Source organism: Pteronotus mesoamericanus, unplaced genomic scaffold (genome assembly GCF_021234165.1).
Source record: "Pteronotus mesoamericanus isolate MK-2021 breed Mesoamerican mustached bat unplaced genomic scaffold, CSHL_Meso_final contig_182, whole genome shotgun sequence".
Lineage (NCBI taxonomy): Eukaryota > Metazoa > Chordata > Mammalia > Chiroptera > Mormoopidae > Pteronotus > Pteronotus mesoamericanus.
The window spans coordinates 25,452,338-25,465,113 of record NW_026555078.1 but is presented as its reverse complement, the minus strand read 5'-3'; the positions used below and the strand labels follow the sequence as shown (position 1 = coordinate 25,465,113).

Genomic DNA, 12,776 nt, shown 5'->3' with positions numbered 1-12,776 from the left:
TCCTCTGTATTTCTGATCCCTGGTGACATTATGCCGCCAGTTCTACAGAGTGGGAGGGATAACTAAAATTTTGTAAAACACTGTACAAATTTGAAAGCGTTAACACAATAACTGTCTGGTAAGCTCTAAACGATTGTTTTAATTGTTTTATCTCCTTTTGCATGGCTCATTTGAGGAGTGTTAGGAAACCTCAAATTAAATCAGGTCAGACCCTGGCTGAGTTGCTCATTTGTTTAGAGCGTCATCCCGATACACCAAGGTTGCAGGGTTGATCTCCAGAAAGGGCACATGCAGGAAGAAACCAGTGAATGCATAAATGAATGGAACAACAAATCGATGTTTCTCTCTCTATCCTCCTCTCCCTCCCTTTCTCTTTCTCTCTCTCAAAATCAATTTAAAATTTAAATCCGGTCAGCCCTGTCTGGTGCGGCTCACTGGACTGAGTGCCAGCCTGTGAACCAAAAGGTCTCCGGTTCGATTCCCAGTCAGGGCACATGGCTGAGTTGTGGGCCAGATCCCCAGTTAGGGACACATGAGAGGCAAATGATCCACGTATCTTGCACACCACTGTTTTTCTCCCTCTCTTTCTCCCTCCCTTCCCCTCTGTCTAAAGATAAATAAAATCTAAAACATAAATGAAGAAGTAAACCTTTAAAAAAAATTAGGTCATTTTATTCCCAATGTTGCTATATCACTGCTTCCTGCTCCCTGGGCCTTTGCTGAGACATTATTTCTGCCATCAGCTCTGCTTGCTCATCAGTGTTACCCATGCACTAAGCACTTATATTCCTAGCAAATCAACCTTGGAAGGAAAGGGCTCCCGTATCCTCATCTCTTACCTGTTAACATGAAACAATGTATTACTCTTAAGCCGTTTAAATTTACAGATAATAACGTAAAATTGGCTCATTCTAGGTAAAGTTGCTGTTACCTCCAGGTACGGATGGTGGCAAAGAAGGCCCAAGCATCTTGAATGGCAGCCCACAGCAGGAAGACGGGGGACTGGCCTCCTTAGCTGGGCAGCAGCCAGGTACAGTTAAATAAGGCAGTTGTGAAGAGAGGTGGAGTCTCTATTTGGGGTGAGTCAGGAATTTATTTTAAGTCATGGCTGGACAGGACATTAAGAATCACCCAACTGTATAATTAGCAAAACTGCTACACTGACCCTATAGCAGCCAATGTTATTTTTAAATTAGCTGACTTGTTTTTATGAACACATTTCCTAGACTGTTCACTTTATTTTCAAAACTATTCTTAAATATAGATAAGATGAGCCTCAGATGAGGAAGTGCATGTTTCAGTGACTTCATTTGTAGGTAAAGATAAGACATGGGAAGATGATTATCAAAGAGTTGTGTCGGGTGTCTCCTCACGAGACCAGTGCAATGATTACAAAAATAATTACTCAACTAAGTCTAAAGTCAAATTGATAGCACCATCCTGATCATTTTCAGACCAAAGGGGAAAGTACCCCAAAAACGGCTTGAACTGAAATGCTGAACTTGGGACAGGAGACATACCAGCAACATGCTGAGTCTGCTCCCTGGCCTCATTCTAGTCTTGGTGGGAGCGTGGTGGCACTGGCCTTGAACCAAAGCAAGGGAAACCAGCCATTCCACGCTCCAGGGAAAGTGATGATTCCCAAATGCTGAGCCTCTGGCAAAGAGCATCCCTGATAGGTGTTACTTATCACCCTGACCCTGAATTAGTTGGAGGCAGAGAAATCCGTTTGCATGATTGCTGCTTTTTATCCCAGGTGCCTTTGACAGATGGGAGCTGATTCAAGCACAAGAACTTCGCAAAAAACTCAGAATAAAACAAGACTTGCAGCAGCTGAATTCTGATATCAGCGACATCACCACCTGGCTGAAAAAAACTGAAGCAGAGCTGGAAACATTAAAGATGGCCACGGCTCCCTCTGACATCCAGGAAATGGGACTCAGAGTGAAGAGCCTGAAGGTGAGTCAGAGGGTGGAGCAGAAGAGGAGTTCCCAGTGCAGCTGCAAATGCTGGCAATTTGCAGATGGTGTGTGATGGCTGTCAGTTTCTTCCTGGCAAGGACACCAGTGCAGAACTTTGTTTTCCTTCAGAAGAGCATCTACTAATGGTCCCAAAGCTCAGCCCAGTGCTGGGCAGGTATTGCTCAGATGCGGAGTGCAGGAAAGCTCTGGCTTCAGGGCACCTGTAGGCTCTTACGTAAGTGCTAGTTGCTGCTGAGAGGCAGCCTAAAAACGCCGTTCCAAACGGTGTGCGGCCCAGGCGTGGTGGAGCGTTGATGATGGGAAGGAGGACCAGCTCACCTACTGATGAATTCTGTGGCCTGATCTGGTTACTATACTGCACGGTTAGGATTTGTCATGCACACAGCCAGGTTCACCCCCCTGGGATGCCTGGCCAGGGACCTGGGAGGGGCAGTTTGGGCCTTGCACTTTGGGGGTGCTCTGAACATGAGCCTGTGCTCCTAAACGGACCCACAGCAGGGGCTTGGAGCTGGGGGATTCGGGAAGCCTTCATGTGTGTACAGTCGTTTTATAGGGTCCGGCAGGAGTAAGGCCTGCTTGAGTGTGGTTGGTAGGGTAATAATATGGGGGTAATAATTTACAGTTTTAATTTCAACATTTCACCTAAAATGTCATTGCAAAATGTTTGATTATGATATTCTTAGGTTATAGAATTACCTGCTTACGATTTTGTAATAAAAGATTTTGCAATAAAAGTGGCATTATTTGTGCCGGACCCTGTATTTTAGGGGTAACCATTCATCCTAAGGAATAACACTTCTGTGAGACCCAGGGGCAAATGCAGGATAACTAAGTGCACTTTATCTGGAAGAGTTTTAATCTGGCCCAGAAGTGTTATTAAGTCAGCCAGAGCTCAGGAGGTCCGCTTGAGTTGGCATCTGGCTAAGCTGGCCGGCCAGGAGACAGGCCACCGCGCCCAGCCTGGCCAGCCAAGTTCACTGACCTTGTAAGGCAGCTCTCTCACCTGACGCTTCCCAGCCAGTCACAGGCAAGGTTGCTTTTGTTTCTGTGGCCTCAGCTTGGAGAAGTGTTTGGAAGATCTGTTCCCCACGGAGGTTCAAAATGAACCCCACCTCACTGCCTTCAGAGGGCCTCACCCAGTCTTTCCTTCTGTGGTAGGAGATATTGAAAGCCTTTGACACCTACAAGCCTTTAGAGGTCTCTGTCAACACGAACAGCGAGGAGTTCCTGCAGACGGGGAGCGCCGAGTCCAAAGAGCTCCAGGAGAGAGTCGGCCAGCTGCGGCAGCACTGGGACGCGGTGCGGGGTGCAGTGGAGAGCTGGAGAGAGGGCTTACGGCAGTCGCTCATGCAGTGCCAGGTACGCCACCCACAGCTGGCATGCGAGGCCCAGTCCTGGGCACAGCCAGGCCCACGTGGGTGGGAGAAGCAGATTTTTATCGTCGTCCCGCTGCTCAGGCACAGCCAAATACAGCTTGTGTTAGGGAACGTGTGTGTTTTATTTTCTCATGTGTTTCTGAAGAGACACACCTGCTGTCTCACAGGCCCGATGCCTGCCCTGCGTCTCCTGCTCTGTTGCCCAGGCCTGCTTATGGCGTGAGGGTCCCAGCAGGCATCCCAGTGGTCAGAAACGCCACTCTGACCTTGCCCCATCTCTGTGCCTTTGCCAGCAAGGCTATATAGCAGAGTGATGAAGACACCTGGCCCTGGAACAAGGAGCAGGTTAACTTGCTCAGCAGCCTATAGTAGCTGTGTGAATTTGGACAAATCATTGAACCTTTTGGACCTCAGTTTTCTCATCTGAAAAATGGGAATCATTTAGTGTCTCCTTCACAAAGTTCCTTTTAGGCTTGCATGCTTGTAATTGCAGCCCAGCACCTGATACATAGTAAATGTGGGTGCGCATGTTACCTCTGACCCCACCTTGGGAACATGAGCCACCAGTAAGACCACATGCAGCCCTGTCGCAGCCCTGCCCTTAGCCACAGCCTGTCCCTATTGGGTCATCTCTTTCAGCCACTGAACCCAGTCTATTTGCTGAGTAATATGTGTGGTCTTCCTATGTCATGCTGGGTGGGGCATTCTGAAGCCCCTCTTTCTGTCAGCACTGCGCACTTGGCAAAATTCGCCCTGCCTCCAGGCACTGTGCCAAGGGCCCTCTCTTTCCCTGCTTCCCCTTTTCCTTGTTCTGGGGCCCTTTTATTCACTGGATAAGACAAGAAGAATGACTTCGATGGACTAGAAATAGCAAGCATACCATATCTCTTAGTTTTACGAAAGGTCAGTGTTATGATGTGTGTTGTTTTTTAAGGACTTCCACCAGCTGAGTCAAAATCTGCTCCTGTGGTTAGCGAGCGCCGAGAGCCGGAGGCAGGAGGCTCATATCACCGGCCCAAAGGCAGACCCCCAAGCTCTCCTGGAGCGTCACGAAGAACTCATGGTAAGTGGTCTGGAGGGGCTCTGCACTGCCCCGGCCTCGGTCAGGGGGTCAGCACTCAGGTAGCCTCCCCCAGTGCTCTGGGAACAACGGCGCCAGTGGGTGTCCACTGGGCATCCCTTTGCAGTTCTGAAGCCGGGTGACCTGCAGGGATGAAGAGCCACGGCCAAGGGCAGGAAGTTTCCAAGGCTCAGGAATTGGGGACAAAGTACCCTGAGAAACTTAAGGCCATTTAAAGTTTTTTGTTGTTGTTTTCCGTAGTGAATATGGCTCATTTAGGGGGGAATATGATGCTCAATTGTCCACATGTATGAGTTTTCTACATCCACTACAGAAAAGTCTTACTTCTTGGAGGTTTTCCTGTATCTATTTCACCAATAATAACATGAGACCTCAATTGCACCCAAGTTGACATTTTTATCCACATAATTATATGTGGTTTAATTTTAAATAAATTTAATCACAATGCTGTTTAAAACACTTTTGTACTAAAATCTTTGTAAAGCCTGCTCTCCAGGGTGGCACTGTTCCACAGAACTTGGATGATGGAATATTCTATATGTGCTCTGCCTAGAATCGTAGCTACTGAGCACTTGAAATGTAGCTATTATAACTGAAAGTGAACTTTTCCTCTTAAAGAGCCACACGCTGTCTATTGGCTACCATATTGGACAGCAAGATAACAACACTCAACAATACAAGTGGATTTACCAGCTTCCTCTCTATTTCTAAATAGTTTGCGTAAGCTGCTGCTTCTCAATTAATCAATCCACTTTAGATTTTTCCCTTGACCACCTCCCATTAATAGATAAGGGCCTTGTCTTCCCTCACTTCTTTCCTCTGACTCCTCCAGCAACATAATTGTTTCCAGAATGAGAAGGAATAAAAAACAGGGGCAGGGTGGAACAAACTTGCTCTCTGAATGATGCTGGGCTTGAGGACAGACAGGCAGGAGAAGGTTCTGGAGCCCCACCCATCAGTCATCTCGGGTGAATGAGAAAGCCTCATGCAGCCACACCAGCTTCTTTTTGGATAAACTGTTTCACACTTTTATGTTTTTAGCAACTGGAAAAGGAGCTAGTGGAACGTCAACCTCAAGTAAACACCTTACAAGAGATTTCAGACAGTCTTCTTATTAAGGGGCATGGAGAAGACTACATCGAGGCCAAAGAGAAGGTTCATGTTATTGAGAAGAAACTCAAACAGTTACTTGAGCAAGTGTCCCAAGACTTAGTGTCCTTGCAGGGAAGCCAGGTGAGTCCCCTTGTGGCTTTTAAATATAAAGATGTTGTATTAGATGCAAAGAGCAAAGCAGGGTTGCCGCCCTGCTGTGGGAGGCTGTGAGCATGCCATTGGGGTAGGGTCTTGTCATGCCCCCCGTCTCGCTGTGTGGCCCCAAAAAGTTCCATGAGCTCTTTGAAGCTGATCATTTGTAAGAGGGATATAATAGGAGTAACTTCCTATTAGTATGGCTGGGCTATTTAAAAACAGTTCTGTCCTTCTATCTTTTCTGTCTTGCCTTCATGTGGAAGAGACTCAGGGCTTCACTTTTCTCACATGCCACATTTTCAAGTCCTCTTTTTGTCATGGTAACTCTTCTGACCATTCTCTTATCCACTTTTCTGCTCTTTGTTCTGAGTTGGTACACATTTTAAACAAACACTCAAACTGTGGCCCCTCCGTTCTAGCTGACATATTTCATCCTGTGCAGCCAAGACTACAGTGTCCCAGTGGCCATGTGGTCACTTCCCACGAGCTCACTGCCGACTATTTCTGTCCCTTCTTGCTGTGCTGAGCTCAGTCTCCCCCAGCGTGTGCTGTGGGTTTTTAATGCAAGAGGCTGGCCTTGTTTACATTCCCTTTTGCCTGTAAATGTCCCTGTTAGAGTTGGGAGTGAGAAATGGAAGAGCCCCCTCTGCCGGAAACATTTGAGCTGGGGGAGGGGAGGGTGGCGCAATGAAGGGTCTGCATGAGCACACTGCTGAGACTATGCAGAACTTCTGTTACCTCCGTTTCTCTGAACTGAGTGAACTGTTGGGGTATGGATTTCAGATCCCAGACCCAGCTCTGCCCAGCCTGGACGAGGTCGACGCTGGAGAGCAGCCTCCAGCAGCATTTGCGCCAGCTTCCCGGGCAAAGGTGAGAGGCCCCTTCCTGCTGTGAGAACCACCCTGGTTATTTTCAGAGTCACAGAGATGACAGGAACTTGGGACTCCAAGGCCCAATTAGATAACCCGTGCTACCATACATTGCTTCACCCTGCTGGTCAGTGTGGAAAGGCTTACTCCTAAGATTTAAAGTCTCAATGACTGTCTCCTCGTCGGCTTCTCTTTTGGGCTGTAGCAGGTGGTGACAGGTGGGAGCCCTTCTAGCACTGAAGAGGCCTCCTAATCTCCGTTAACAACAGATCAACAAACCCAATTATTTCTTACCTCAGAGTTTAATGTCAAATATATTACTCTGGTCTCAAAAGCTTGTCAGGAAGCCTACCTAAGGAAGGTATGTAATTTAAAAAGGAAGGATGGTTCATCATTGACAGAACTAAACTATGTTCAGCTCACTAATTAATTGCATTATTTTTATCTAGCAGTCTGGAGCCGAGAGAACAACAAAAGGCAAGAACAAGGCAGACAGCAGGTAACAGCACTGAATTCCCGTTCCACACGCTCACCTCCCCAGTCTTGCCAACGCCACCATCAAGGTCTTTATGAAAACCCGGTATTTTATCATCTGGAAAGCACTAGGTTTCTCTTCTGAATCCCAGCAGTTGGCCCCATTGTAATCTCAGGTCCTTGGGTGTCTTACTTACATAAGCAGGGGGTCAGGCAACATGAGTGTGTTTTGCCTCTGGAACCTCCTGATGCGCTCTCAACCTTTTCTCTTGACAGGGTGCCCAGCCCCGCTGACCCAGGCAGCTCGAGGCCACAGCGCTCCTTCCTCGCCCGGGTGATCCGGGTGGCGCTGCCCCTGCAGCTGCTGCTCCTGCTCCTGCTGCTGCTGGCCTGCCTGCTGCCCTCCTCCGAAGAGGACTACAGCTGCACTCAGGCCAACAACTTTGCCAGGTCCTTTTACCCCATGCTGAGGTACACCAATGGGCCACCCCCCACCTAGAGGGCTCCTCCTGGCCAGCAGCACCACCCCACCAGCCTGTTCCCTTAGGCGCGACTCAGGCCCCAGACCAGCCTGGGAGTGACCGAGCAGTAGCGCGGCCCGGGGCCTGCTGCAGACGGCGCTCTCGGGACCGGGCAGGGGCCCTGGGCAGCGTGGCAGAGCTAGTGACTGGTTTTGGATCTCTGGAAACTGCAGTTTCCTGAAGAGCCAAGCACTTTGTGAATTCTGATTTATTTGTAATACAGCATTATTAAAATGTAGCTAATAGGGTCGAACGAGCAGTAGTGTTCACCACATAGTATGTATTCTAGAAACAAGCCAGCAGATTCCACCTTGGAAATGGTTCAGAAACTCACATTCACCCTTGGCTAATTGATTGAAACAATCATTTTAAATGTTTAGAATTCAAGCGGCTAGCAGTGTTGATCTACAGGTTATAAACCAAAATGTTCTGTACTTCTTAGGTCTGCTCTTTTATATTGCTTTAAATTTTTAAAGAAACTATATTGCATGGATGTGGTTATTTGTGCATATTTTTTTAACAATGCTGAATCTGTATGAATGTAAACTTTGATTTTTTTTAAGAAAATCAGATTTTAGCTTGAGCTTTTGACTAATGTACAGTAAATGCCAAACTACACACTTGATAGGGACATTTTTGTAAGTTAATTTTATAAGACTTTTCACATGTAAAGTGATGCTTCAGGTTTTAATTTGTTTGGCCACAGGGGGGATTGGTATAGGTACCTGAAGCTGTTTGTCTTATGTACAACTCAGATGTTTCTCATTAAAACAAAAAATAGCCATGCTTTTGTTGTGCTGGATTATGTTACAAAGCACCTAAAGAGTATGTGTGATCTTGCAGAGAACAAAAATTATTTTTAAACTATTAAGAGGGATTAATTGGTTTTAATTTTGAGACCTAGAAACCTACACCTTTGTGCGAATGTGGCAGTTACCCAGCATGCGACCCTCAGTGCTCTAGGCCGCACTGGGGACGACAGCCTGGTGTAGACGGTGGTCGCAAAAAAGGAGGGATGCTTTCCACCCAGTGTGTTCTATTCCTAGCTCCCTCCAAAGCGAGTAACATTTGACAACCGCCACAGGCAAAGCCACCTGCTGTGCATACAGCCCCCCTTCCACTGTCTACTTTCCTAAAGAGGGTGAATACAAGGTTTTGAGCCAGTTCCTCATTCACCGCTCCTAACCTGCACCTTGGGAGAAGCCACTGACTCAGTAGCAATCTCAGCCCCCTCTCCTCCGCAAAACACAAACCTCAGAAGAAGCCAAGGAAGCTCAGCCTCTCAGCAGCTGCGCCACTGCTGTGGATCAGGTATCCCGGGGACGTGGCAGCTCTGCAGAGAGGGACCGGCCGGAGAGAATCCGTTTCAATTTACCGAATTGCTAGAAGTGATATAGAGGGATTTTTTTACCTTGTAACTTCAGAATGTTTTAACTCTTTAAAGTAATTCACCTCTTTTCATGGACTACAATAACCCCAGAGGGAAATTTAAGTGAAAACGTTACCCAAACTGTCTCTAAGCCGCTGAGATGGTTGGAAGGTCTGCTCCAGTTTTGCCAGGTGCAAAAGGCGGCAGAACCTCTACCTCTACCTCCTTCTCTTCCTTCCACACCAAAGGAGGTAACTATTCTGCAGATCTTTTCTGCCCTTCAGAAGGGACTCTGGAGCAAATCAAAGCAAGAACGGTGCTGTTAATTCACAGGATAAACCCTCACCCCAGGGAAGCCTTTCCCAAAGGCTTGGTAAACAATAACCTGCTTTACATTGTCATAAGGTTTTTGCATTCCCCAATGCAAGGGAAATTTTCACAGGATGCATGAGAATAACTTCAGTTGAATGAATTATTTCCTCCCCACCTCTAAAGAGGGGTATACTACTAACTGACTCAGATGAGAGAATTATAGAAAACATACCCAAGTTTACAAATGTATTTTTATTTGTGGGCTTCATTTTACTTGAGCACAAATGACACCTATGGTCATAAATCATAAGTGTGAGATTAAAAAGTCTACAACAGCTTAAGTCAGAGAGTCTTAATTCTCCTGAAATTCTGTGCAAGCATTTGTGTCTATGTACCTTTTTCCAGGAGGAGTGTCCATGGTTTTCATCAAATTCTTAAAGGGCTCTACAAACCTAAAATAGAATTCAGAACAGAATGGTAACACTACTTAGCCTAATCACTGAAAGTTCTTATACTCCACTCTCAACAAATACATTTTTAAAACCAAAATTATGGAAAACACTTTATTTTGCTTATGTGACATTGAACGTCTTTCTGCAACAGTTCCATAGACATTAAAGGGACACAGCAAAGAAATAGTAGTTCCTGGAGGAATGGAAAGCAGATCTCAAAATCTTTCACACAACAGCAAGCGTTCATTTGTAAAAAGGCCCAAATTTAAAAGCCTGTTAATGGTACAAAGCATTCATCTGAAAAACATGGCAAATGGTAGCCAGCAGGCTCTGAGATACACAGGACCACGGAACAAGAGCGTCACGGGGCTGAGCAGTGCAGCGCCCAGACACCCAGCACAGAAGAACAAATGCACAGCACGTGCAGTTAGCAGGAGGTGTTCCAGGCCAGCGTCGCAAGACTCTGCCCTGCCCATGAAGCAAACCCATCACCACCCACAAGTGAATAGGATCCTTGGAATTCAAGACAAAGAAAGGATCCGTGACTCCAAAGCAACAAAAAGGGCTATAAAAAGATCACATCGCAAAGAATGCACATCTTTAAAGCTGCCACTAAAGCCCAAATTCCAGCAACTTTGAGAGCTACAAAGAATAAGTGGCACGTGTTTCACACTACAGCAAACCGAATTCCACAGGGAAGCATTAGCGCCTAAAAAATGTGAGAATTTTGCATGGGTAAATTTCTAAGGAATTGCACCTGGGGAAGGCAGTAACAGATAGAAGACGGTCACGGGAGTACGACCTGCTAGCTGACGAGCCCCGGATGGGAGGACAGGAATAACAAAATTCATCTTCTTTCCCACCTGTCATGACTGCTGTTCTGGAACGGTTTATGCGACCCCATCTAAGCTGGGAAGGTAGGATGTAAGGGCAACTACAATGTCGCTGTCTCTCCGTTACTGAGGTTCGGTTCAAGCTGCAGACTCTTACAGAAGCAAGTCCTGCTACAGGAACAGTTGCTAGCCAGGCAGGCAGGAGGCATGAATTCTGCTCTAAGCTTTGCCAGATGTAGTTTTATTGACCTTGAGCAGGTCAGGATGCCCCTCTGGGCTTTAATTTACACACAAATAAAAGACCGGACTGAACTAGGTCTGCAAGGGTGTTCTGGAAATGGGGGCGGGGGTTGCCACAAGCAGGCCCCCCTAAACCAGAGCAGCTATGCCTCTCAGGTTGCATTTGATAAATGGATTCTACAGCCTAAACTTCTTTTTCTTTTTCTTTTTTTTAAACTAGTTAAACTGCATGGTTACTTTAAGCACTAGAACTTGGACTGCCTGTGTTCAGCTCTGTCACTTTCTCCCTGTGTGGCCTTAAGCAAGTTTGCTTGTTCTCTAGTTTCCACAGCCAGAAAAAGAAGAGAACAGTAATTATTATGAGGACTAACTGTGGATGTATGAGGCACCAAGAATATGTCTGGCACATAGTAAATGTTCCTCAGATGCATAATATTTTTAGGTACTAAATGAAGTATTTTTTACCACTTCATATAATCTTTGGTATGTTTTTAAAAGATGTTTAGTGACTTAAAGAAATGTGTCAAATCTTAATAAAAATGCTTAGTTTCAAAAACAGACCTAGAAACTGAAGGTTCACCTTGAATTTGAAAAGGTGTCGTCAGTATACGCAAGCCCCTTAGCAGATTTAAGTAACCATCAAACGTGACTGCCACATACCAGAAAATTCTAGAATTCCTTCAACATAGCTTATACCAATGAATATATGATGTAGTTCTGCCAAGAATTGGTAACTGATTTTTTTATTGAAATCTAAAATTTTTGCCCTTCCAGCTGAGATAGCAGGTGAAATAATCCAAATAAAGACTATCTCTCTGCAGAGCTTTTGATTTCCCATTGTTTTGTTTTTAATACAATTAACTTCTACATCTGTTGTTGTTATGCTGACAACTAAAAATCTTCTGTTCCCACCTCAATGTTTCAAGAAAAATCTCTTCAAAATTAGTTTAGGGTTGAATCCTTCGTAGGTCGTCCCTGGGGACAGTGAGCATGGGACAGAGGGGATGTGGCAGGAGTGGGGAGGCGCAGTTAGAACAGCCTGTGAAAACTCGCCGTGCAGCTCCCGGGGTTTGCCCACACGGGTGCTCTGTAGGAACTGCCAGCTCCCTCCCGGGAACCTGAGTGAACACTCTGTCCTAATGTGCTCTGTGTTAAGACTATTCCATGGTAATTATCTTGTAATTGAAATTTGTCTATGGGACTCCATATTAGACACTTGTTTTTGGAATTAAGCCCAAATCTCACTCATTTCCCACAACTTAAGTTTCTCGTATTAAATATCAGAATAGAGGAAAGGGACCTAGCCACACGGAGTCTGCGACAAAGCTGAGGATCCCTTTCCCATCACGTATAAAATGTAGTTGGGTCGGTTTTTTGTTTTTCAATACTCAATTCCTGTTTATAGTTGTTAGATCCTGTTCCCCCTAGTTCATTCCTTTTAAAAGGTGAACTTAAAACTACTGAAATCCTTGCATAGCTATGGGAGAATTTTAAGTTACCCATGGACCATTTTGAGGGATGCACACCCTCCAAAATGACAACGTCTAACCCTGGCTGGTATGGTTCAGTGGACTGAGTGCCGGCCTGTGAACAGAAAGGTTGCTGGTTCGATTCCCAGTCGGGGCACATGCCTGAGTTGTGGACCAGCCCCCAGGGTGCTCAAGAGGCAACCAAATCCATGTATCTCTCACACATCGATGTTTCTCTCCCTTTCTCCCTCCCTTCCCCTCTCTCTAAAAATAAATAAAATCTTTTTTAAAAAAAAGACATCTAAAAGAAAGCACTGTTAAAAAGAAATGACGAATCTTTAAAAAGGACATGGAGGGGTTTACGCGTAACATGTAAAAATGGCAGCCTGGCCTTGCACACTGGTTTGTTCTTAGAAATGTGTGAGAGGGCATTTTTGGAGCAGAGCACAGAAACTCAAAACACTTCATCTGAATGGGGTAAAGGCCCTAGAATATTTTAAAAAACACACCTTTAAACTATAGACCATGTTATCACAACAGCCTCCTTGGC

At 45.8% G+C, this 12,776-nt stretch overlaps 1 protein-coding gene across 1 annotated transcript in view; it reads left to right on the top strand.

Moving 5' to 3' along the window:
- The window catches only part of SYNE2 (spectrin repeat containing nuclear envelope protein 2), a 277,882-nt gene extending 269,553 nt beyond the window's left edge, over nucleotides 1-8,329 (top strand). The window contains exons 110-117 of the mRNA XM_054567455.1: nucleotides 916-1,030; nucleotides 1,757-1,959; nucleotides 3,141-3,341; nucleotides 4,293-4,421; nucleotides 5,481-5,672; nucleotides 6,471-6,557; nucleotides 7,006-7,055; nucleotides 7,307-8,329. Of these exons, the coding sequence (XP_054423430.1) occupies nucleotides 916-1,030; nucleotides 1,757-1,959; nucleotides 3,141-3,341; nucleotides 4,293-4,421; nucleotides 5,481-5,672; nucleotides 6,471-6,557; nucleotides 7,006-7,055; nucleotides 7,307-7,529 (1,200 nt within the window). The 3' untranslated portion in view covers nucleotides 7,530-8,329. The remainder of the gene's footprint in view (nucleotides 1-915; nucleotides 1,031-1,756; nucleotides 1,960-3,140; nucleotides 3,342-4,292; nucleotides 4,422-5,480; nucleotides 5,673-6,470; nucleotides 6,558-7,005; nucleotides 7,056-7,306) is intronic.
- Nucleotides 8,330-12,776: the final 4,447 nt, after the last annotated feature.